Here is a 27,189-nt window from a genome sequence, read left to right as displayed (position 1 = left end):
AGCTTATAGTTAGGGTTGTCCTCTCTCTCTCCATTTGTACGCATTCATGTACCATTAATGCATGTTACTAACTTGACATCTTCCCTGTAATTTTGTGCTTTCTTGTCTCACAGGAGACCTTCAACTGTGGACCAATGGATTTCCAGTGTGACACCCTCTGCTGCTGCTATTATTATTAGTCATTTTTGCCCACTGCTACAGCTATTATTATTAGTCAGATTTCAATTATCTCCTCTTCTCTCTTTCCCTCTCAATCCAACTGGTCAAGGCAGATGGCCGCCCACCTAGAGCCTGGTTCTGCTTGAGGTTTCTTCCCATTAAAGAGGAGTTTTTCCTTGTTGCTGTCGCCAAGTGCTTGCTCATGGGGGAACGTTGGGTCTCTGTAAATTAAAGAGCACAGTCAAGACCTGCTCTATGTGAAAAGTGCCCTGAGATAGCTTCTGTTGTGATTTGATGCTATATAAATTAAACTGACTTGACTTCACATAAATGAAAAAAACAAAACAAAAAACAGAAAGGACTTTTTGTGGACTATGGGGGGAGTGAATGTTGTAATGTGAATAATCTTGAATGTGAATGTTATTTTCTTTATTTTTTTCAGTCAGGCAGTCAGTTGACTACCATGGGGGGCTTTGTGGGGTCCTGGAGCTAAATGAACATCCTGGACTATGAATCATTTTTGGAAGCCTGACATTCAGTAATGTTGAAAGATATCTACTTGATTTGACTCATTTGGATGGCTGGAGCTTCATATTAGCTACAAATAAACTTTCAAATATGATTTTGTACAGAAGGAGGACTGTGGATTTTGTCCCCCATCACTTATATTGTAAATGTATTATGAAGGAATCTTCTAATGGTCAGTATGAACAGGAGGAATAATTGTGGCAAGAAAAACATATTTCAATGTTCATTTGGGCTCCTGACTGTTGTTTTAAGACAGACTTGAAACTTTGTGAACACGTCCTTTAAGCCCTTATACATGGCAAGATGGTAATAACACAGTAGCTGCATTCTAATTGAACATTGACTTAAAAATACCAAAAGACTTGAATCTGGCCATCCACCCACATGTTCATTCGTTTTTTCGTATTTATTCATTTTATTTATTTACACTCTTCTTTATTAGCTTTGTCTATTTTTTAAAAAAAATCAAGGGCCACCACAGGATGTGGCTCTCATTGTGTCTTCTGGACATGGCTTCTCTTCCCAAACAGACTTCAAAATGGTGCATTCAGGTCCTCCTCATGTTCTAAAGTCATATTTTTCCATATTTATAACATAACCAGGACGTTTCAACAGCTGACAAAGTGGTAAGTGCCAGTTGTCTACAAGATGTGAGATTTCACTTGAGCACATGGTGGACATTAGTTATCAACTTAATGTCAATACCCCCATATAACTTTTTAGTAGTGAACAACATGAGCATGAATTTATGTTATCAGCCTGCACCTTGCACTGGCTTTTTCATTGATCCACTTAATGTGGTGTTTTTACCAGTGAGTGATGATAACTTGCAGTAAACTCCTTGTATATACTGGTATGTTGTGATATTTCCTGAATTCAGTAGACGACAATATATATATTTTTACATATATATTTCAACCTATTTATTTTCATTAGAAGTTGTTTGTCTCTTGTTTTTTTTCTTCTCTTTTTTGCTTGCTCCCACTATTATCATCACGGATACTATTGTGAGAGAGCATCACATGGTTTACATATTAGCAGTGGTGGACACTAACTAACTACTCAGTACCCAAGTACTGTACTTAAGTAATTTTTTCCATTTTATGCTACTTTACTACTCTATTTCTTCTTTCTGCTTATACATTAATGCATCAGTAAAAATAATAAAATGATAGGCTAAAATATATAACTCTGACCAAGTATATTTTCTTGCATTATGAGTACTTTTATTTTTGATACTCTCAGGATACATTTTTACCAATAATAAACTTTTAACTTTTTAAATAACTTTTATTTGCAATGACGTAGCCTATTTCTAAACTGTGGCACTGCAACGTTTACTTAAATAAAGTATCTGAATACTTCTTGTGCCCTTGCATGGTCTGTTGTTTTACATGCTGTTGTTGTTTCTAATGTTCTATGTCTTAAAGTTTTATTCTGGGTATAGTCAAAGACTCATTTCCACAATGATCGACAATAAAGATTATTGTAGTATTATCATATTGTAGTTAAACTTGGACAGCACGTAATCTTCTACACCAGCACACGAAGTATTGCAACTACGAAATCACTGACGTGTCGTCTTGAATTGCTGCTATACTTTCTGCCACCAGATGTCACTGTGCTGCTGAGTTCAAAGCCCGAAACCTCATATATTTTAGCGACAAGAAGCAATACTCCATGTTATTTTATTGTAGTGTGGACAGTAATTTAAGAAGTAAATAACTGTATAGTCCGTAGCGCTTAATTCCTGTCAAAAATAATACACACGAGTCAAAATGTACTTTTCGACCTAAACCCTCTGAAACAGAGCACACAATAAATTCGGATACCCGAACGTGGAGTTTACAAGGAGACCTCGAAGGCAGCACCGGTTCTCTCATTTATTGTATTCGATGTATAAAATGACCTGTCTTCTTCCAGCAGTAATGTAATTTACTGTAGCTAAAGCTTTCATAGCACTGTCCCCCAGCCTGTTCAGATGTTGGACTTTTCCAGACGTCGACACCACGAGTGGAAGAACAGCAGCACAGGTTGTAACTTAGCCAAATGCTACCTAGCTAACATACACTGTTAGCATCTGAGCAGCTCCAAGGTCCACTTCAAAGCATCACTGAATCCCACTCACAGACTGTATTCAGTCTATGGTGCTACAGAAAGCAGCACCATGACCTCAGCTTCCACTAAAGTAAGTCCTCTAAAGACATGAACCACTGAGTTGTTGTCTGTCGCCGCAGAGTGAAGTTAGCCCTGTCTGAATAGCATCCAATTAACTTGTAACGTTACACAAACAAATGAGCCGCTTCAAGTTTTCCAGCTACGAAGAATATCAGTCAGTGTTGTGAGATGGATTCAGGAAAGTCAGAGACTTGAATCAGTTGTTTGGCGAAACGGTTCTATAAAACATATTCTACTGAACGACTGGGATGTTGCTGTTGGTTTTGTCTTAAAGGATAGGTTCACCGTTTTCTAGTGTGTCTTAAAACAACAGTCAGGTGTCCATATGAACAGTGAAAGGGGTTTCTTCGCTGTAATCATTCCTCCTGTTCATACTGGATATTAAAAGATCCTTCAAATGTGCTTTCAATGTAAGTGATGGGGGACAAAATTTTGTGCAAAAAATGCATTGAAAAGTTGATGTGAAGCTCATATGAGGCTTCAGCAGTCTGAGTTAGTCATATCAAGTGGATATCTACCACATTTACATTCTTTTTAGCATCAAATTCTCTCTTAGTGTTTCCTCAGACAGTGTTTCCCTGTTGAGCATACAGTCAGACAGAAGACAGTAGTGTTCTTCTGACAGATTGTGTTTGTCCCTCTACTGTTTCAACATGACTCCTGTGCATAGAGCCAGCCTCATAAAGGAATGGTCTTCCAAATTTGCTGTGGGGGAACATAAACCCCATCCAGCACCAGTCAGACCTTATCACCACAAATGCTCTTGTGTCTGAATAGTAGCAAATCCCTGCAGCCAGGTTCCAACATCTGCTGGAAACCCTGAAACCAGCAGAGTGGAGGCTGCTGTAGCAGCAGATTAATGAACATGGAATCAGACTAATAGTTTTAACTATCACATATGGGTGGAATGTTTGGATGTCTGCATACTTTTGGCCATGTACTGCATTGCTCACACTGAGTGTTACAGTGTGTGTTTGTGTTTTGCACAGGTTGGGGAAATCTTTTCTGCAGCTGGAGCCGCCTTCACCAAACTAGGAGAGCTCACCATGCAGCTTCACCCAGTGGCTGACTCCAGTCCTGCAGGGTAACACGCACACACGTAGACACACAGACTATACATGTATAAAATACATGGTGAATTCAATAGCAAAGTTTGCGACGACACTTTGTATTCAACCCCACCGGTCAAAGCAGATGGCCGCCCACCAAGAGCCGGGTTCTGCTTGAGGTTTCTACCCGTTAAAGGGGAGTTTTTCCTTACCGCTGTCGCCAAGTGCTTGCTCATGGGGGAATTGTTGGGTCTCTGTAAATTTAAAGAGTACGGTCTTGACCTGCTCTATGTGAAAAGTGCCTTGAGATGACTTTTGTTGTGATATGGCGCTATATAAATAAAAATTGATTGATTGATTCAGTGGATGATAGCCGACAGGGATCTTGTGAAGACTTGATGATCATATTTATCTCCGTGCATTCAGCACAGACAGGTCTAGCATATATGTAGCCTAATTAAGCATATTTTTCTCCTTATCAACCTTATCTTTCAGTTCAACAAGGAGGCACTCCACTAAATTATTTTGTCTATTAACTTGTCTGTGCTGAAAGTGGTAACATGTCCTGTTGTGTTGGTTGACTTCTGCTGCATTGTAGCAAATATTTGGCCATTTTTAGAATAAAACATATAGTGGTAAGGAATGCCAGTTGGACATAAATCAGGGACATCGGCCACTTATTAGATCAGTACTCCTGTTCAGCACCAGATCAACTAAACTAAACTAAATATTATTATCAAGTGATGGTGGTTGTGTTTTTAGTGTGTATATATACTGTATAAATCATTTCATATCATATATCATTGCAGAAAATAGCTTGCAAATTATATGTTAATACAGTGTAATTACACCACCACTTCTTAAACTTTATTGAGGATCAGAAATTTATTGCAATCCAACCAAACCTTTTTCATACATGATTTTTATAAAAACCCTCCAGACCAAAAAAACAAACAAAACAAATATAGTGCAAGATGTTGTTGCAGGTTAATTTTCTAATGATCAACTAATTAATGATGACAGCTAACCTGGTATAAATACTAAAGTCAGGTTAGTTCCCATCTTCTCTCCAGCGGTCAGACGAAGAGCACAGTGAAAAGGAAGCTGTATGAAGATGGTGCGCTGCCAGCCTCCTCCGATGGGCCCAAGAAGGTTATCAAGAAAGCAGTGGCCGCCGTCACCATGGCAACACAGGGCACTCCAACCGTCATCTCTGTGCCCACAGCGCAGGTTGTCGTGGCATCGGGACTACAGCGTCCAGCTGTCAGCCGGCCCCCCATGAAGAAACAGAAGACTGCAGGTGAGTGAAGCAGCACTTTACCTGACAAACTGATACATGCAAGTCAGCGTGATACATGGATTATACTTTCACTTCCATTGTATTTGGCATTTACTATGGAAATAGATGTTGATTTTCCATTGCTGTGAGCATCACATAAGAAATTCCATTCTCTATTCTCACCTCTAGTGTACTGGGGTGAAGGCAGAAATCTCAAGAGACAAATATCTCAAAACCTGTGAAAATAAAACCACTAGATGTAACACAGAAAATACATTTTCTTTTCCTTTTTTAGTAATTTTTTAGTACCTTTTGGATGGACTGGGGAGTGACAGGCTGCGGTGTATTTTAGGAGCAAACTGTTTCACCTCTGTGAAGTCCCAAAACACACAAATACAATCCCAAATATGAACATACATCAGCCCAAATCTGCTGACAATGCTAGAGAATATCTTTTTACTAGCTGAATTTATAATTTATCTTACAAAACACGCAATGAGACAAAACTCCGGTAGCTTATGGTACAGTAAAATATGTTCGCATTATTACTATATTTTTTTTATTATTTACTCATTAGATTAGAGAGAGTGCCTTCAGTAGATGGATATATTTCCATGCACTCTGTAGTGTCACTACTGTAAATATGGTGAGACATTGCATTTAAGCAGCAAAAGTGAAATCTCGTTGTAATAATAAACATAATACAAATAAACGGAATTAGAAGATCCAGAGTTTGGTCCAAAGTCTCTCATGTGTAGAAATTACCATTAGATCCTGACCCGTCCTGCCACCGTTTTGGGAGATTTACATAATGAATGAAGTCACCTGTTGTACCATGTGTCTTAACCCTAACGCCCTAACCCTAACCCTAACCCTAACCCCTAACCCCTAACCCCTAACCCTAACCCTAACCCTAACCCTAACCCTAGCCCTAACCCTAGCCCTAGCCCTTACCCTGGCCCTGACCCTGACCCTATAACCCTAACCCAGGACCTACCCCTAACCCTAACCCTAACCCTAACCCTCAGTTTGGGGATGCATGTATGCTGCAGCTCTGTGAGGGCTACAGATATGTAATACACTCAAAGGACAAAATCCTACATACAGATAGCTGCAACAAACAGATCAATATTGATGTTTCTGTAAAACCTAAACAGCTGTATTTTTCATTATGAGAGAAATGTAACATCCTCTACCCTTAGACCCTTGATTGTGAATAAAGAAAAACTCCCTAAAAAACTTTCAACGGGGGGAAAAAAATGGAAGAAACCTCAGAAAGAGCAACAGAGGAGGGATCCCTCTCCCAGGACAGACGTATATGCAATAGATGTTGTGTGTGTACAGAATAGACCAAGAGGACAGAAATACTGCAGGGACAAAATTATAAATTATAGATGGACTGATAATATATAAGAATCTGATCAGGAGGTTGTCAAGTAACTTCCAGGTGTCACCAAAACAAAAAATAGGATATGCATAACCTCCATCACCACAGAGATCTTTTTTTTTTTTTAATTTAAGCATTTTTAACTGAACTTTTTTTTTTTTTACATTGTTCACTAATAATACAACACATTTTCATCTTTCTGGTGTGTGTGTGTGTGTGTAGATGTGACACTCAGTGCTTTGAATGACTCAGATGTCAACAGTGATCTTGTGGACATCGAGGGACTGGGTGAAGGATCCAACTCCAAAAAACTCAACAACTTTGATCAAGGTGAAGTCCATGAGGAACTACTGAAACACACACACAGGGGTTGATTCAGGGGAAGTTCTGACAAGGACTGTGGATCAAACCTCAATATTATTTTTGGCACTGACTGACATGCATGGTCACCAAATGTTGTCATCAAATGATTGATAATCTTCTTGACTTAGATCCTGATTTAAATCAACAGTTTGTCATTTCTACTCTGTATTTTTATATAGACAGCGTTCTTGTATGGCTGCTTGTGCTTAGACAACATTTTACTTTTGCTTCTTCCATTGTTATCAAAGGTATCAAGAAAAGTATCATGTTTACTGTGTGTACTCTCAAATGACTAAAAGTTGAATGCTTAGCTTAAAGTCCCCACCTATGGATTTTTAATGTGATTATAGCATCTTTTAGTAGATCTTAATCATTGAAAAGGTTCTATAGACTCAAATATTTTTTACACAGGAGCTTTAATTAATGGTATGTGCACGTTTACGTTTGTGATAACACATAATTCATGTGTTTAAACATGTTCAAAGTGTATATTTGGTGATGTTCAGTATATTTCGTCTTGTCAACAAATCCCATGTGCAGAGCCAAACCGCAAAGTGTTGTGTATGTATCCAAAGCCTGATATATCTTCTTTGTCCAAAAACTATTAAAAACGCATCAATGAACCACACCGCTGCCAGAAACGCTCACTAAAGCACTAAATGTGGATTAATCTGCGGCCGAAGATAGTCCCCAACAAATGCATTTTTCTCAAATTTCTTCCTGTTTGATAAATGTTTCCTAAAAACTACAGTGACCATCTGTTTTAGGAAGTTAGTGTAAAGAGCCACAATGGACATGAGCTTTATTGTGTTTGTATCCTCGATAATTTAATTGAATTGTACATCAGGACTGGGTGACTGCAGTCTTGTATGTACTTTTATGGTTTTATAAATCTAGCTAGACAGGTTAAAGAAGTACTGAGAGATGGACTAACACACTGTTGGTTTGGTTCTGCCTATGGGTTTTATTGACAGTGAGAAAAATATTGATTAACACCAGACTTTACAAATGCTGTTTTTGTGTGACTCCATAGATAACCTAAACCTGGACTCCAGCCTCATCATGAATCCCAGTGACCTTCCTCTGCTGTCCCGTTGACCTTTCACTTCCTGTGGATTTCATAGAAACGATGGACAAAACTATGAAAATAAGACACAAGTTGTAATAAACTGGACAGAAGATGCTGAGCACCAGAGTAAATATAGCAGCATTGGATGTTGTATTGGGTCACGCACAACTCCTATCCTACTTTTCCTTTTTACCGCAAGACATTTTAGTTTGAGATCATTTCTCTTTCTGCTAATTGATTTTGCTTTGAAGGAACATCCAGGAAATCATAAATATAGAAGACAGTATCCAGTGAGGAAGCTGTTCTACCATTCATACTTCCTGTGTTTCTTTAAAGAGAAGCCAGGAAAATAGAAACGACCCAGCAGAAGCGTTTTACAACGCCTGCATCAATGAGAAGAAACAGTCCTGCTTTGCCTTTTTTTCCCGACTTATCCAGATGCACCCATGTTTCTAAAAGATGGCTGTTTAGGATGATAAAACAAATATTTGTCTGTACTAGTTTATAGTATTTCATGTTCAATTCAGCAAATGATCGTATTAGCAGATATGAACGTAATTCTCAGTGTTGAACATTAGAGTAGTTAGAAGTAGAACAAAGACATTTTGGATTCATGTATGAGTGATTGTTTCCAGTATATTTTCAGTGTGAATTGTCTAAATTCCTTCCTTCCTCTTAACTTGCCAGCTAAAGTGTGTTAGAGGTTATAAGAACACAGAGGGTTAGATCATACAGTTGATACTCTCTGTGTCATTCAAGGAGAAACTGAATAATGAGGATGTGGCTGGTATTTTGAGATATAATTATCTAATTTTCTTTGGATAAAATATGTTTTTATGGTGATGGTATACATTTGTAAGACATAGAGATATCAAAATGGCAGAAACACATATGAGTAGGTACTAGGTGTGGACACCAGTTATCCTAACTTAAACCTACAAGCTTTTTCTGGAGCTTTCAACCACATCGTAAAGTCTTCATTAGTGGGTGGAGTTGGCCCAGGTGTTATGTGGAGATGGCATCATCTGCTGATGAAGACTGCGAAATGTGTGTGAAAGCTTAGCGAAAAGCTAATACATTTTTCCCCCCTTCCAAATGAAAGAACAATGCTTAACGGCATTATTTTTCAAGAAAATAATTTGGAAATATGCTCCTTTACTGTCTGACAGTTAGATGATCAATATCAATCTAATGTCTGTGCCTTAAGTATGACGGCAATTAGCCTAGCTTAGCATAAAGACTGGAAACAGATGGAAATGGTTAGCTTGGCACTGTCTAAAGTTCAAAAGTACACCTACCAACACCTCAAACCAAAAGGTCTTAAATGTTATTAACATTATTACTTATTAATCTCAGCTTCTGTACTTAAGGAATAACCATGGCATGAGGTCTGACAGATTAATTTAAATAATGTGCATAAAGACTAATGGGAAATACTCTCTTGGCTCTGTATCATGACATCAGTTCATCTGTGTGAAAGTGAACCCACATTTAAGATCATGTATTTCCATGTGGACATCCTATAGCAATAACCCATAGTTATACCAGACTTCCATATAAAACATAATGAAGGAAGGTGAAATGCCATAACAGGTGAGCTTGTAGTTTCTTCTGTCAAACGTTTTTGCCTGTTGCATTCAACATCATACATATTTGACATTACTATTATTATTATTGAGGCAGCCATTGGCTTCCATTTATTTCAGTTAATGTGAAGCTGAAGTTTGCCCGTCTATCATCATGTCTGCTTTAATTGTTGTAGTTATCATGAGATAGTGACGCATTCATAAGTATAGTTAGACTAGACAAGTCTGCATTACATTGAAAGTTGGATGGTATGGGAACAAACAGCATTAATGATAAATTACTATCAGAACAACACAGTAAAGAGTTTGGGCAAATATTATGTTTTGCTAAAATCATGACAACTGAGCAAATTCCACCTGCTGATGAAGACCTTGCGATGTGGATGAAAGCACTGGTAAAGCTAGTGCAGATCTTAATTTTAAAAAAATACCTAAAAAAAAAAAAAAAGCATTTAAGCTCCCATGCGGTAAGATTTTGGTAAAATATTAACTTGTTCATTTAAATTTGAATTTATTGAGACATTCATATTTATCTCCCAGCCCTGTCTATATTATTCCACATGAACATGATTTTGACAACTAGTGCAGACATCATGCTCACTGTGATAGCAGATTTCATGAATTCATTTCAGTGGAAAATGGTTGGTAGGAATGTATAGTATAGGTTATTAGTTTTAAATTGTGGAAAACATACCAAACCAGTGGTGGTGTCCTTTAAAGGTTGACAAATCCATGTTGAAGTGAACCATTCTTTAAGAGGGAGTGATTAATAGATTAATATGCTATTTAATAAAACCGATTTGTAGATTGTACTGATGATTTTTTTTCTCATCAAACTACATTCTGTCTCCTAAGTCATCTCCTCGGCCCAGTTTGGCCCACCTGCGTTCGCATTTTCAGTCACAATTTTATCTGTATAGTCTCTTTTCTGTGAGTGCAACAATTTGAGATGCGTCCTTTTCCGAAGTTAGGATTTCACTTTAGGATTATTTTTCCTAAGTGAAAGTGGCTTTGGAAACCTGCCACTTCAGCTCAGTTTCATGCACCTTTATTAGTTAAGTATATAAGAAGCATATAAAACATGAATGGGGCAGACACTTTGTTTTCCAATATTGAGCTTTTATTAATAGTATAATAGTATCCAACAAATCTTGATAATCCTTCAAAGACCCACATATTGAACTAGGTCATATTTAATAAGTTACACTGTACAGATGTGTTTTTTTCCGATTACAAGAAAAGTCTAAAATGTACAAATATATTTCCTTATTTGTTGGAGGAGGAAGATGTGGGTGAAGAGGTGTGTGTGTCTGACAGGAGCAGCACATATCATACTGGCAATACAGAGAGGAGAAATACCAGTAATGATGTGCTGCTACAGCCTGACACACTGACTGCTATTCTCAAAACACACACACACACACACACACACACACACACACACACACACACACACACACACACACACACACAGAAATCAAAGAATATCCAGACACAAGTACTTGTTGAATAAGTACTGAGGCAGGCTTGGTTAAGTTGGTCAGTTTATTAGCAGCTTTCTGTGTCTGTGAATGTGCTGTAGTGTCTTCCATTGGCTTCACACAGCTAAAATCATATGATCAGAAATACAAAGCAGGTGAATCATAGACACAGACTACATTTAAACTAATATTCAGTAGGGCTGCACAGTTGTCCACTATTTAATCATCTACGTCTTTTCATTTATTTGAACCAAAACAAACTTTCTGTTGAATGTTACTGGCCAGGTTTGAATGGATGAAGTTAAAACTGAAACTTTTAGTGCATTTCTAAAAACCTTTAGTGATGACTGAAGGGATCGGATTTCCTCTTTTTGGCATTTACGGAAACTCCACTCACGGTGACGGTGTGGCCGTCAGCATCTTACAGGGAGACTTTCACACATCCACCTGCTGAAAAACAACAATAAAAAAAAAAAGTAGCACAGGTTGTCAGACATGCTCTGTGTTTGAGTGTCAGTATTCTGTGCTCGTGTTTAGTCGTGATCAGGACGGCTATATACTTACAAAGATGTAGAGTACAACACCACACTTATTGTAGAACAGATAAACTCCACTAGTGGCAACTAGACACCTTTACAGAAATAACCTGACATTTGCGGCTATTTAATGTGCAAACATTTCAATGTAGTGTGTCCCTATTTTAATGTTTCATGAATTCAAGTACTCTGCAAAGCATAAGGATATATACAGAGCCCGGCAGGCTCTCATTAAAAAAAAAAATCCATGCACACAATGAAGTTACTTACAGTTAAAAAAGTCTCTGATATTAAGAGGAACTGATGGAATAGGTTGGTGTCTGTGCTTTGCTATTAAGATGGCTACAAATACTGATTTTTTTAAATACTATTTTATTAACCATATTAATATCGCTATGACATTTACTGCATCTGTCCTTGTCCCCTGAACACTTTTTAAAAAAAAAAAAATATTGTACTACATTGGACGTTCTTTCAGCAATACTGATCAGCACTTTGGGCTGCTTTCAGTTAGCAACTACACAGTTGGCTACACAACAGTGCAGAGTTTACTTTAGATTTTTGGACAGGCATACGTGGATATACCGGAGGCTGTTACAGAATGCCATTTATTTATACCCACTTCATCAACGCATGGATTCAAACTGAATACTGCAAAACCTGTCCTTTAATATAGTGACCTTTAGCCAATCAGAACAGAGTATGAATTAGACACTATCAGTCATATTTGACAATTATTGCATACAACATGTATTATAGTATTTGAATAATTTTTTGAGAGCAGTTATAATTCTGTGCTTTCAATTGGCTGACATGACTATTAAATGCTAACTAATATTGTATTAAACTGTTAATCCCTGCTTACAGTTTATTCATCCATTCACATGGATTTCCACAGCAATATTTTTTTTCTACCGTGCAACCTCTGGATGGCTGCTTAATAACTCACTAAGAAACGTGTGAACAGAAACGTGCACTTTATGTTCTAGAAATTGTTATTTCAATAAACTTGACCTTATTTTGTTATTTCACCAGTTACTGTTCATAGTTCATGAAAATATAATGGCTTTATGGGAGGCATGGCAGAAAAAGATTGTGTAACACTGTATTTTAATAGTGAATGTTAATGAGAAAGAAATCTCTCTCTCTTTCTATAAATATATATACACACACACACACACACACACACACACACACACACACACACATATACATACATATAGATACATATATGTGTAAATGCCTTGTCAGGAGACTTTTTTGTTGCAGTGTGGTGGATAAAGGATTTGTCCACAGTTTACACACTTACTGACTGACACGGGCCTGATAACATACATTAAGCATAAAAATGTGACGCATGTGAAATAGTGAAAATAGTGAAAGCTACTGTTAAAAATATACACTACTGGTGCCAGAACACCAGCAAACGGAAAGAGTATTTCAGTACTGATGATTTTTTTTGATTTTGCTAAGTAGAACATGATTTTCTACATTTTTTTCTTCTCAGAGAACATCTTAGAGAATGTGGACCACACTCAGAGTGCGGATGTACTTTACCATACCCACGCTTAATGTGAGCTGATGTGTCAGAGGACACGGTGATGCTCACACAGAGCAGAAAAACCATCACATTTACACACACTCATACATGGACCGAGGACCTTTAAGAGGATAAAAGAAGCAACAGGAGTTACTGCAGACACAAGTATAAGACCTGAAGTTTGACTGGGAGCAGTTCCCACTATGTTGTTGGGAATCCCAGGGCTCACGGTGGCAGCACATAATGATTTGGAGTGATTCAGCATATATCTGCAAAACATGATGTGCTGCTAGAGCGTACCCTGGACACACTGAGACCAAGAGTCCATCAGATTTACTGCCTCATGCTGCACACACTCAAAGGGGAAAACACACCAGTTTAACACCCAGACACAAACAGGGGAAATTCATGTGTTATGATGTTTTTCTTTTCATCATTTTCCTTGTTAATTTAGGTACAAATTAATTCATCATCTCTTTAATGTACACCAAACATGTCTTCATGTGTATAATAGCTACAAGTTGCTTAAAAATGCTTTTTTTCTTTTCTTTTAGCAGCTGCTCACTTCAATCAAATGTGTAACAGTTTGTAGTAAATAACTGAATTAATTTCAATATTGTGAAAAAAACACCATTGAGCAACACATGAGTTTTTCAGTGTTGTGTATCATTTGTAAAGGAAATCTAACACAAACAAAATGGTTGAGGGAGACAAAATGGAGGAAGAGGAAAAGAAAAAAAAAGAGGAAGCAGTAGAAGTGAAGAGTACACCAGAAACACTGCTTATCTGCTTTAAGAATTACTGCAGAAAAATGCAACAAAGTCTGCAGTTATGTTCAGACCTATTATAGAACTGGATTAGTTATATGGGGAATACCATATTCTCACTGTCTTCCCCCCCTTTGTCTCCTTTCTCTCATTGTGTAGAAAATGTTCAGTGAGCAAAAAAAAAAACTTCTTTTTCATTTCAGGCATATTTCACATGTTACAAAATTCCTTTTACTCTTTTGTAAAGTTACACTGAAACATACAACAAAACAAATACAATTAAATATAATTACAATGTCATTCAGAGTATGAAACAGCAGATTTTGCCTGAAACAACTGGACAGTTGGAAAAAAAAAAAGCCTCAAATTTCAAGGACACAAGTCAAACATCTTTGCTACTAACTCTGATGAATCTATACATGAAGCTACGTCATATCTGCTAACTGCAATAATCCAACATCTCACCCAATTTATTTTAAAACAAGTGTGAAAAATCAGCCGATGATTCTTATTTGACTAGTTAACAAATCAGATCAGCTTTAGTGTCATATTTCTTGATATTAGTGCAGTGATCTGCCTTTATTTCAACATACTAATGATTTCCACAATACTGATGGAAATTGGAAGCAGCTCCATTACTGAAATCACACTACATTAGCATATTTCTTTTCATTTAAGAAAATTTGATTTATGATTTCGATTTTATTAAAAAAAAAAGTACCAAACAAGTGTTGTTTTGGAACTGTAAAAGAATATTCTTACATTATTTGTCAATCTGCTGTGTGTCACTAACTGCCACACAGAGATGTGGACACATGTGATGAGGCCAACTTCTGTTTTCATTCTCAAAACTCTCTAGAGTCCTCTGGCCATAAAAGAACCCTAAAGACAGCAGGATTGTAATGTCTGCTGTTAAAACTTCATACATATCAGCCTTGTAAAGTACATCAACTGCTATTTCAATAAGTCAAAATCAACCATGTGAAACAGGTTCAAATAAAAAGGAAGAGCAGATGGAGTTTGTAGCAAAAAGGAATAAAGATGAAGACAGAAGGTGTGATCAGCTGAACAGCATCTTACCTGCAGAGGGTCACACATTGAACACTTGAAAAGGGAAAAGATGAGTTAGTGTGAGGGGGGAAAATGATGAGAAAGAGCAACATGTTGTTGGAGAAAGATCCAACAAGTCAGAGTGAAGGAATCATCCTAACCTGCTTGTGTTTTATTTAAGAAGATGTCCACACAGCTGAACACACTCTCCATCACAGACAGATACAATCATTATTTTCTTTATCCACTAATCCATCTGTTCACTGATTCCTTTCTTGATCGATTGATCATTTAGCCTATATGTCAAGACCCTCAAGTAGTTCAAATAACAACTTCAAAAGCCCAAAATATTCAATTCTCAGTGATATGAAACACAAAAAAGGAGCAAATCCTCACACCTGACTCACATGATTAGTCCATCATCAAAATTGTCATGTGCCACAATTTTTTTTTGTCAATGAAGGAATAATTTCAGAAAACAACAAACCCTGTAATTAATCTTATTATATGTTATCACTTGTGATACCGATTGATTACACGAGTGAGCAGCCATATTAATGCCACAAAACCAAGCGGACACCTGAGCCATGAAGCTACAACAGAACTACAACCAAACAACACCAACAACAATCACAACACACACTGATGGCTACATTCAGTGTAAAGTTAGGAATGAAGTGAGTAGCTGTTTTTCATTGTCACCAGTGTGGAATCTGTTCTGCTCTGGCACATAGGTGTGTATGAGTAAGAAGAAGAATATAGAATGTACAACTATAACAGTAATATGGGTAAAAATCCTCTATCAGCCAATATGTCATTTTATATCACAATATCCATATATATCCTGATACAATTCATTTTCTGCATGAAAATTCACTCAGAAATGAGATAAAATACCCTGTGAGGACTTTGTTTTTATTTTGTGAATTAAATATCTGACTTTATTTCATTAATGTAAAAATGCAATGATTTGAATCAGTCCTCCTCACTGAGTCCCTCCATCAGCCACAATGCTTTCATATAAAGGGATAGATAGCTGAGTGTTAACAGTATGATGGTTGACAGATTTACATGTATCAGAGTATATGTGGTCATAACACCCAACACTACTACAAACTGATAACTACAGTAGAGCTACAACTAATGATTATTGATTTCATGTCTTTTTTTAAAATTCATCTACAAAATATCAGAAAATAGTGAAAGATCTGAGTCCAAGGTGACGTCTTCAAATGTGACTTTTGTCTAACAGTCTAAAAGCCAAAGAAGTGTTTGACATTTTTACTTGATAAATGACTGATGAATAATCCATTATCAAAATTGTAGGCGATGCATTTTCTGTTAATCTGCAATCTTTTGCACACTTCATCATTTCAGTAACAAACTACAGTGTATATAAGGTGTAACAGAAAATCTGGAGATGTGCTGTACAGGGCTGCACCTAACAATTATTTTCTTTTTTGAGTGATCTTCACATTTTTTTTTCCGATTATTTAATTAATTGTTTGGTCAGTGAAATATCAGAAAATAATGAAATGTGCCCATTATAAGTTCCCAGAACCCAAAGTGACACCTGAATGTCTTCATTAGTTTGACTAACAGACCAAAACCTCCAACATTTTCAATTTCCAATTATATAAAACAGAAGAGCAGCAAATCTTTACATTTGACAAGCTGGAACTACAGATTATTTGACATTTTTGCTTAAATATGGCTTTAAAAAAATTACCTATTTATCCCATTTGTTGCAAGTTAATTTGTCAATTGACTAATCAATTAACTGACTATTGTTTCAGCACTTTTTATTTATATATAGTATATGTAATATGTAACAAACCTTGAATTGTGGTTTCACTTCCAACTAAAGTAAAATAAAGTTTGAGAGCAGAGGAGAGAATCATGGCCTGTAAGCACCACACCCACCCTGGTGTACTTTAAGATTTTTACTTTCAGAAAAGTTGAGTTTGAGTGATAAAAATGCTCAAATACATCAAATGCTCTGACACTAATTAAATATTAGAAAATCAAATACACTTAAAAAAAACAGATTAGGAATTTAAAAACGGAGGCCAACATTTAAGAGAAAAATGAACTTAATGAAGTGGAAAAAAAAGGCATTGTAAGTCATAGTGAGCCTCCCACAGTGCTCACACTGAGCCTTGCACAAGCATACGACCACTCAGTCAATCAGAAAGGGAAGGAATGATAGAAGGTGATCGGATTTAAAACAAGAGGTCATAACAGCAGGGAGAGCAGCGACAGACGGGCGTTAGAGTCAGACCCAAACTTCCAGCCTCATTCAAAGAAAAAAAAAAAAAAGAAGAAGAAGAAGAAGAAGAAGCATGAAACAGAGAGAGAGGTAGACTGAGGAGGGGGGTGAGAGAGAGAGAAGGAAAAAAAAAAAGAGCGCAACTAAAATTGTGGTGGAGGGAAAGGAAGAAAGAGAGAGAAGCAAAGCAGAGCTGTGAAAAGCTCCTCTCTGTGGCCTGCTGCTCTCTCCATTCACAGCAACAGAGGCCATTTTAAACGCTTCAGAGAAAAAAATAAAGATTCACTTACCGTCTGCTGCAGAGATCATAAAGCAAATGAATGGAGCACTAACGAGCCCTAACTACTAACTCAGAGAGAACACTGCTGGTCATCTGAACACAAGTCCATCCTCACTTTGTGTGGATGCTCTTAACCAAAAGGCCAGTATCACCAATCACAGACTAACTAGTCCACAGTTAAAACTAGTCCTGAAAAATAAAAAATACGCGCACATGCACACACACACACACACACACACGCGCACACACACACGCACACACACACGCACACAAACACACACACACACGCACACACACAGACACATACACACACACACACACACACACACACACACACGTACGGACGCTGCACTGAGGCTACAGGATTACAAAGATATTCAAATAAAAATGAAAACAGGAAAAACACCAGGACTAAAAACGTCACTAAAACACACATATGCTCCATACAAAGACATATCAATGGGAATATACCCAGTCTACTATAGTGACAGGGAGAGCAGAAAAAAGGCCTGTTAGGGATTTCTGGTTGCTCCTGCTTCTGTTCCTAGTAAGAAGGGGGGGGTCTGTGGGGGGTTGGGGGGGATCTGGTCCCAGTCCCAAAAATTGGCCCCCCAAAAACTGAGTGTCCCCCCCCTCATCCTTTCTTCCTGGCCCTTCACATCTTCACCTCCTAGCTATGTGAGTGTGTGTGTCCCAGTCCTCCTCAGTGCTGCCTGCTGCCTCGCTGGAGCCCCAGCTACGCACACTGAGACAGTGAGGAGGCTCAGTAGGCATAAAACCTAAAGGGCTGCAGCCTTTTTCCCCGGCCATCACTTTCTACAATACAAATCAACATTTTTGGGGGCGCCGAAAAATCTGAAAAAAAATCAGGGCAGCCCCCAGGATGTGTGCAAGACAGGTGTGAAAGGAGGGGTCTGTTGGTGCTACCGCTCGTGAGTTAAAAATTAATTTGTGGAAGGCGAGGGGGCTGCTGCGCTGTGCCGAGCGCTGAGTTGTAAGCCTGCCAAGCTGCTCGGCTGTCAGACTGAAAGAAAAAGACTGAGGAGACGGGGAGGGAGGAGAGGGAGGGAAATAAAATGAAGAAAGTGTGGCTGTGAGAGGAAGCTCTCCACGCTTTCATACACAGGGTTTAAGAAGTCTGCTTTCAAGGGTAAAGTTGCAAAACTAAAACCATAAACCACAGCAAAGCTATGAGGAGAGCGAGTTCGACTGGCCGACTTTTATACACAGAAACACAAAATGAGAGGGCTGAGCAGAGACATAGGTGGACTGGTATTAATGCAGAAATATGTTGTTAATTGCACTGATGGCTGGGCTCAGTGTCTGCTCCACTCTCTCTGTATTTTCTCGTGTCATTTGGTCATGAGAGGGGAGTCGACGGGAAGGAGGCCGGCCCTCAGACTGCTGAAAGTGCTGCTCTCAAACTACACTGCTTTACCAGGACACAGAAGCTCTGCCCACCCCCTTTCTGTTACGCATGCATGCGTACACACACACACAAAAATAACCATATAGTGCACAAAGTGAAAAAAAAAAAAGACCAAGGCTCTGCTCTCAGTGTGGTGGTTGAATTCTGACTTGGAAAATCTACTGTAGTACTCAGTTTAACACTAGTTACCACAGTAAAGCTTCCAGGGAGACCCAAAAATATGGAGCTTTCTGATTTTACTGTAATTCCTTTCACAAGAAGTGATCTCAGTCACACATTATGTAATAATGACCACCAGGCTCCAGACTTACACATCATAATGTAAGACATGACATTAATACTGAGCATGGTTTCTTAGACCACCTATGGAACCTCTATACTTTTGAGCACTGCCCGAATTTAGAACATAAAGTTTTTCTAATCACACCTACAAGTTTTAAGCTTCTTAGACTTGTTCATTTCTTGTTTTAATCAAATATTTCTTGATTTAATTCAAAATTCTATTCTTTTTTTCTGTAGTTTTATTTAAGTGAACATCTTGTACGTCTGAATGTTAAGAACATTAAAGACTGATGCAGCTGAGAAGATTAAAGTAAAGTCAAAAAGAAAAAAGGGGTTTTGTTGAAAAACAGGTGTTGACTCAACAAGGTAAGTTATAGAAAAATATATTCATTTGTGTATCTGTGCTGAAAATCACGCATTGGCACTAGTATCAACGTATTTCATTACCCAGCTGCTCTAGTGCTGAAAAAAATAGTTTATTAATCAACAGAAAATTAATTGGCAACACATTTTAAAAGACTAATTATTTATGTAATTTATCAAGCAAAGATGTCAAACACTGTCAGGTTGAAATGTGATGATTTGCTGCTTTTCTGTGTTTTATATCATTGTAAACTGAAGATATTAGAGTAGAACAAAACAGCAATCTGAAGATGAAGAGAGAAGAATTTTTCACTGCTGATATTTTATAGACTAAATGACTAATCAACTGACAATGAAAATTATTAGTAAAAGAGACGGGTACTATAATGGCTCTGAAAGTGAACATCCTTACGTAGGTAAACTGGTGGCATCATAAAAGCACATGTAAGTTTATAAATATTTTTACAAGTAATATAAAAAAGACATTTCATATTTTGTATTGGACGGAATGTTTCAGGAAGGATCAGTGGAGTTCTGGATCACTTGAAAGCTAAATTTCACTCCCCTACACCAGATATTCTCATATTCAGTGCAGATAGTTCTCATGAATCATGTCAAAGAATTAAGATAATTCTCACAGACTAAATTAATTTCGCAACCTACTCTTTATCACCTCTGAATGATTTATGTAGCACTGCAATAAAAACATCAACTTATCAGTTAGTCAGTTGACAGGAAATAGACTGATGACAGTAAAATTGCCACACATTTGCTTCTCACAGCTATTCAAATATGTATATATTACCTTCTGTTTTTTTTCTGATTGATCTAATTTTAAATTGAATAGTTTGGGGGTTTTTTTTTGGATTATTGGTCAGACAAAGTTAACTCTTCAAAGACATCACCTTTGTCTTTTGTAATATGATAGATTTCGTTGATAACTGATGATTATTGATAATGCCCACCTATATCACTTTTAGATTTTTGGATGAAATCTATTCTCCAAAAATAATAATCAATATATTAACTGAAAATGAAAACAACTAATAGTTGAAGCCCCTGAAATGACAAAGAATGTAATGATAAGTACATTTTTTGCCAAAATTCACTTCATCTGAGCACCTGTTTCAGTTGTATTCAACTATATTATCACAGAATGGGAACCGATTCTCAGAAATATTTTACAAGAAGACACAAGAGAGGTTCAGTTTGACTTACACTTTACACCTCACGAGATAATTCACAAAAAAAGGGTTTGAACAATAAACCAATATTCAATATTTAAACATTTTTTCAAGGCAGATGTGTGGCATTACCTGCTCTCGTTGTGATATATCAAATGTAGGTGAGACACGGTGGTAACTCTAATGTAATGACACTGTATATTAAATGCTAACAACCAGAGTCCTGAATTATTAGGAGGGAGGCGGGGGCATGGAGGAATATGTATACATGTGGATGGATTCTGCATTGTCATAGCATATCATACCCCCCCCCTCCCCTCCTCCCCTCCCCCCAAGGGGACCCATATTCATCATCATATTCCACCACTCATTCTTATGTATTCTAACAAGGGAAGATACTGGCCGCCTGAAAGACTTGTTGAAGTGCCTGTACTGGTTGTGGTTGGGCCTGAACTAAAAAACTCTGTTATGTTTTTAGTAAATGACAGCTACACTATTTTCATGTTGCTGGAAAATTCCACTAGCAATACAGCAAAATATACAGGCCTAGAGAGCAAAATCTTCATATTGTTCTCTATATTTTCATATGTTTATGAAGGACTTTTTTAACTAATGAATGAAGAAGTCTTTTTTTATAATTTAACACCAACCACTGTACCAAATTGGCCAGAAATCAACTGTAACGTTTTACTTTAATGTATAATGTGCTATTGAAAAATGTAAACTAATATAGATATAGATGGCTTATTAGCGAAATTATCAACAGGATAAAAAGTCGATAAGGGTGGCTTGTGTTTCGATAACTGCACCTGGCTGCGACATTGTATCTAACCGAGCTGCGGATATACTGTCCACAACCTTCTAACAATGTAATGGCATCATGACAGGGGCGAGTCCTCGATAAACCGCTGAGTCAGACCTGGTACATTCTCGTCCTAGCACTCATTCTACATAATGTAAACGGGATTTATCTAGTTTTTGTCGGTGCCTTTAGTCTCAAATGTAGTTGCGGGTTCGTTTTAATATGGTTAAAATCAAATTTCAAAGCGTATTTAGTCGGAGTGTACGGCCGGTGTGGGTTGGGGTCTTTGGGGAGGGGGCTGTGACTGGGGGGAGTGTCCGCTTCCTCAGTTATCTCTTAACTCTTTTGTACAGAAATATAAAACAATTCCTCCGATGTTAACGTAAGCCTATATAGAGAAACGATTTTTTCAACCCACCTGCCTCAACGAAGAAAAGGATAAACTAGCAGCCGTGTGTCCAGCATTAGAGCCGTGCAAAGCTTCGGTTGTAATTAATGCGAAACAGCCTTTGTTTCAAACTGTAGTTCGTTGATAGCCTACTATGCAGGAGGTTACACGGCAGCTTCACTGTAACTTACAGCAACTCCAAATTCAATCAGAAGCAGCTCAGTTTTTCCCTACAGCTAATTATAAAAAGCCCCAAAAGTTACTTACTGGACTACGACTACTAGTAAAAACAAAAATAAACGTATCATTTCAATTATAACAAAAATATATAAAATATTTAATGACTGAATTGCTTACCTTCCGAAGAAAAAACTGTCCAAAAGAGAAGGGGTGTTAAGATATTCCTCGTCTAACAGTAATTATGAAAAAGAGAAATTAAGTGGTGTGTAACTTAAATGTGTTTGAAGACGGACTAACTGTGTCAGTGCAGGATTTGAAAGTGGCGCCAACAGCTCTGTTCCTCGGCTCCCCACACAGCCGTCACACACACAAAAAATAAATAGAAATTTCAACGCGCGCGCAGCAATATTTCACTAGTATCAAAATGTGCTTGTCGACCAGCCCAATCGATCTCTGTCGTTGGTTTTGAATAATATCGCTTCTGTGATTTTTATTTATTTTTTATGTTAAATTAAAATAACCGTCACAGACTTTCACATTGCCGCGGTGCAGGACGGGAGATGTGCAAGGCGGTTGTGTTTTGAATTTCAAACCGGTTAGAGCCCTGCGTGTGTGTGTGTGTGTGTGTGTGTGTGTGTGTGTGTGTGTGTGTGTGTGTGTGTGTGTGTGTGTGTGCGTGCGCGCACGTTGCGACAGTCTGTACTCGTCAAGTCAAACTTTATTCACTCGGAATAGCACAATCAACAAGGAATTTAAACAAGAAAGTGCTTCAAACATGACATTTGTTTGAAAGAATTTTAAGCTCTCCTATGTGGCAACTGGAAATTCAGAAGTCATGAGAAGCTTTTACAGGAATAGATATAGTCTAGATATGTTTTTTACTAACCAGTAGCCTTCCTTTTATATCAACATAAAGTTGATAAAGTGCATATATCAACACATACACCCACACCCACACACACACACACATATAAAGTACACACACACACACACACACACACACACACACACACACATATATATATATATATATAATAGTATGTGTACAAGTACACACATACTATTATACATTATTATATATTAGTGTATTATATTATATTATATTATATTATATTATATTATATTATATTATATTATATTATATTATATTATATTATATTATATTATATTATATTATATTATATTATATTGAATTAAACTAAAGTGCAAGTGGCAGTAATAAAAGTGATGAGTGGATTGTTCTTCCGCTGGCATGTAAGTAAGTCCATCAAACCATCACAGTAATGTGTATTACACAGCAGAACTTAACAATAAATAGATTAATGTACATTAAAAGAAGGGATGGGGATTGGTTGCAGAATGTCCTAAAGAGCAGCCTTACAATAATAATAATAAAATAAGGAAGTGTGTATGTGTGTTGGTGGAGGGTGGGGGGCGGGGATAAGCAAGGTCCAAGGGGCCTATTTAAACAGGCTCTTGTTGAGGATGGTCACAGCTGATGGAATAAATAATTTTTGTAATCGTTCTTCCTGGCCATTGGAACTTTCAGTCTGTGGCCTGATGGCAGCAACTGAAATGCTGAGTGGAGGGGAAGGGAGGGGTCATTGTAGATTTGGATTGCCTTTTGGTTGGACATGAGTGTTGGCTTTGTCTAGATGATAGTGGACTTTATCCAAGAGAGGAAGTGTGGCATCTTCAACACCTTAATTAGCTCAGTATATGAAGCCTACATTCCAAAATATAAGTTGATGAAGTCAGTGATCATTCACAAACTTGATTTCCATTGAAAAAGAATAAAAATGTACACATAACAGGAGCTTCTATCAAGAGGAAATATGTAAAAAACCGAGAACTTCAAAGTAATCCAAATATTTCATCTCAGTCAAAGAGGAGACCATATCAAATTTCTTCGGAAAAAATACATGTTAAAGTTAAACTTCAGGAAATCCAGCATGAATGAGGATTTCTCAGTTAATGGGGTTTTGTAGAGCTTTTACAGTTTATAGTGTTTCCATAAGTGTTGCTACTATAACCAAGATACCAGAGATGTTAACCAAACTTTACTGAAGAACTGACCACCAACGAGTCACTGTCAACCTTATACATTTGGCGGAGTGATATTAGTCTGCGGAGTGTGACATTATCATGACAGTAAGCTCTTGTGAAGACACCTGGGAAAAGGCCCTCCCCTCACCACCTAAGCACCAGCAGAGAGCGCCAGAAACACAGCCAGCACAGATTAAATGAAAGTAGTGGGACATTTACACACCAAAAAAATCCTTTTTTATGACAATTACAAGTCATAAGGGGGGGCTTTTCCTTCGTTAGGTGTCCCTTTAGGTGTCCTTCGTTAGGTGCTTTAGGTGCACAGTCAGACTTAGACATTGAGGCAGATCTAACCCTTCATAACAAAGAGGTGAAAAAGGTTTATTTGGAGCCCATATGTATAATGTATTACAGATACCTACATAATGAGTTGCACTGCATGTCTAATTCATTATAAGAGTTGCTCTAAACCTTCATTATACATATGTGCTATGCGTTATGTCATAATAAGGCATTATATGTTGTGGATGGTGCATGATACACTAGAAGAGGTAAATAAGAAATAAAATAAAAACATAAATAACTGTCATCTTAACTATAAACTGAGAGAGGACCAAAACATCTGTTTGTATTGGCATGGCAAGGTGCTTCATTGGAACTGCATGGGTGGTACCTGCAAAGTGAGTATGTAGCAGTATGGATACAATAATACAGCAATATGAAAAAATAGTAGTAGAAAATATGACAATATTTTCTACTACTATTCATATAAGGTGAAGGCAAAAAGTCTGATGCTTCACTGTACAGCTGTCAGAAGAGCCCCTGGTCCCAAAACTCCCAGGTGATTGGAGAGTGACAGCTGCTGGTAGGAATAACTTCCTGCAGTGTTCCTTGTGGCACCTGTTTGGCCAGTGGATCGTGGAGGGGATGCAGGACATCCTCAAACAACAAAAGTTGATATAGCATCCCCCTTGCCATTACCAGGTCTAATAAGCAGCCTGTAAAAGGCTCCAGAGTAATCCCCAGCACAGAGCCAGCACAGAGCCAAATGCTCTTGAAGGTGTGCTGTTTTGTGTTGTTGTAACACATGGTGTTATGGTCTTATTCTGCTTCTGTCTGACCTCTATTGGCTATCTGCCCATCCAAGTAGACAATGAGCTGCCATGAGTATTTTAAACCATTACCACACTTTCCACCCACGCGGAAAGCATCATTTTATTCATTACACTTTATAACTTTTCATGCAAAACAAACAGAACACCAGCACTCACAGATCAATAGTCCTCTTATTTATTGTAGGTGAAGGTGGTGTGACCACAATAATCAGAGAAAACAGTGACTAATGTCACAAGCTGAAATGTAATGAATATATAAAACTGAATTCCCAAGACCAGAAACATATAGTAAGAGACTATATATGAAGAGCTATACAATCCAGATTAATAAATGAAAATGCACATAAATAAATAAAAACAATTACTACTAAATATTATAAAGAAACATAATGTACACATATTCAAATTGTATATGACCTCAACTGAAGAAAAATTAGTCTATGCTTAAAACTAACCACCATGTACTAATGAATGCTCTATGTAAAGAGAGGGCTCAAAAATAAAAGTAGCATAAGGAATAAAGAAGAAAAATCCCCGGTGGCCAGATAAATTCAGCTGGCCATGATGTATGTTCTCTTTTAATAGAAAGAAGAGCAAAAATAATCTGTAGCATGGACAAAGTATTTGAAGAACAAGCTTTTGATATCTGCAATCGTTTCAGAGATAGAGGCTATAATGATCATGTGGTTAGTAACACTTTGGATAAAGTGAAAAACACAGACAAAAACGGCTTATTAGCCCTTAAACCTCCCTCTAAGAGGGACTCAAAAATTGTGGTGGCTTCCATGTTCTCTCCATTATCCAATAAGAATAAGAGGTGTGTTATCAAACACTGGCATATTTTATCCAGTGGCCCTTTAGTAGGTCATTCTTTCAAAGATATGCCAATCTTTGCCAATAAACACGCCAAGAACCTGAGGGACTCCTTGGTCAGGGCTGATCGTTAACATTTTCTGTCTAACCTACCAGGTGATCATTTCCCATGTTTTAACTGTTCCCATTGTAGCACTATGATTAGAAGAGATATTTTTTGACATCCACATACTGGTAAAAACATCAGCATCAAGAGCAAAAGCTGCAGAACCAAATATCTGGTCTATCTCTCTTGAAATGTTCTTGTGGGTTAGCATATATAGGTAAAACTAAACAGGAGTTAAAAACTAGGATTTCTGAACATAAAAGTAGCATAAGGAATAAAGTTGAAAAATCCCCGGTGGCCAGATAAATTCAGCTGGCCATGATGTATGTTCCCTTAAATTTCAAGGTATAGAAATGGTACATCCTTTAAAAAGGGGTGGTGATAGGGACAGATTTCTGAGAAACATATTGGATTCATAAATTACAAACTGAGAGCCCAAAGGGTCTGAACAAAGAACTGCTGCTGGGTTGCTTCTTATAATCTATTGGGGTCCCCTCTATATTAGGATTCCACATTTAGATTGTGTAGATGTGTTGATTGTGTTGTCATTTATTCTTGACATTGTGTCTACAATATTTTACTGTGCTCTCATGAAAGGATTCAAGCTAGTTGACAGGGTCATATAGCTTTTAATTACTTTGCTTTTACATGCAATTTATCCTTACTATATTTTGTAGATGTAGTTTTTCCTGACATTTTTTCTATGATATTTTTCTATGTACTTGAAATATACTTATATATTTGAAAGGGTTCAAGCTATTTAATGGGGTCACATAGCTCTTAATTAAATTTTACATGCTATTTGTCCTTCCAATATTTGGATTTCTTATATGTATTTTGTGGATGTATCTATTCTTGATATTTTTCTATGCTCTCTTGGTAAAAGTCAAACTACAGGGTCATGTAGCTCCTAATTTATTTCCTTTTACACTTCATGTGTCCCCATCATAGACAAATCTT

General features: G+C 37.4%; 1 protein-coding gene and 1 long non-coding RNA gene across 3 annotated transcripts; one reads left to right on the top strand and one right to left on the bottom strand.

Moving 5' to 3' along the window:
* The first annotated feature begins 2,339 nt into the window (after positions 1-2,339).
* Positions 2,340-9,451, top strand: zgc:92664 (uncharacterized protein LOC436695 homolog). Of its 2 annotated transcripts, none has more exons than XM_042401438.1 (5): positions 2,340-2,875; positions 3,855-3,949; positions 4,970-5,214; positions 6,803-6,910; positions 7,977-9,451. In XM_042401438.1, the coding sequence occupies exons 1-5, from the start codon at positions 2,855-2,857 to the stop codon at positions 8,039-8,041; spliced, it is 534 nt and encodes a 177-aa protein (XP_042257372.1). In that variant the 5' UTR covers positions 2,340-2,854; the 3' UTR covers positions 8,042-9,451. The 2 variants fall into 2 exon arrangements, with proteins under 2 accessions (XP_042257372.1, XP_042257373.1); XM_042401439.1 differs by having other exon boundaries at positions 2,341-2,875; positions 4,988-5,214.
* A 1,525-nt stretch (positions 9,452-10,976) lies between these two features.
* On the bottom strand, positions 10,977-22,659 carry LOC121889466. The gene is made up of 3 exons (XR_006093542.1): positions 22,327-22,659; positions 11,415-11,529; positions 10,977-11,203 (listed from the first exon to the last, which is right to left on the bottom strand). It is a non-coding gene; the product is annotated as an uncharacterized LOC121889466 (long non-coding RNA).
* Between the last annotated feature and the right edge of the window lie 4,530 nt (positions 22,660-27,189).

Source organism: Thunnus maccoyii, chromosome 22 (assembly GCF_910596095.1).
Source record: "Thunnus maccoyii chromosome 22, fThuMac1.1, whole genome shotgun sequence".
Lineage (NCBI taxonomy): Eukaryota > Metazoa > Chordata > Actinopteri > Scombriformes > Scombridae > Thunnus > Thunnus maccoyii.
Note: the sequence above shows the minus strand (reverse complement) of the source record. Positions and strands in the feature narration are given on the sequence as shown.

Coding starts and splice junctions, on each gene's coding strand:
- zgc:92664 (XM_042401438.1), top strand. CDS start 2,855: ATGACCTCAGCTTCCACTAAA. Junction 3,950..4,969: donor GCTGACTCCAGTCCTGCAGG/GTAACACGCACA, acceptor AAGTCAGGTTAG/TTCCCATCTTCTCTCCAGCG. Junction 6,911..7,976: donor ACTCAACAACTTTGATCAAG/GTGAAGTCCATG, acceptor GTGACTCCATAG/ATAACCTAAACCTGGACTCC.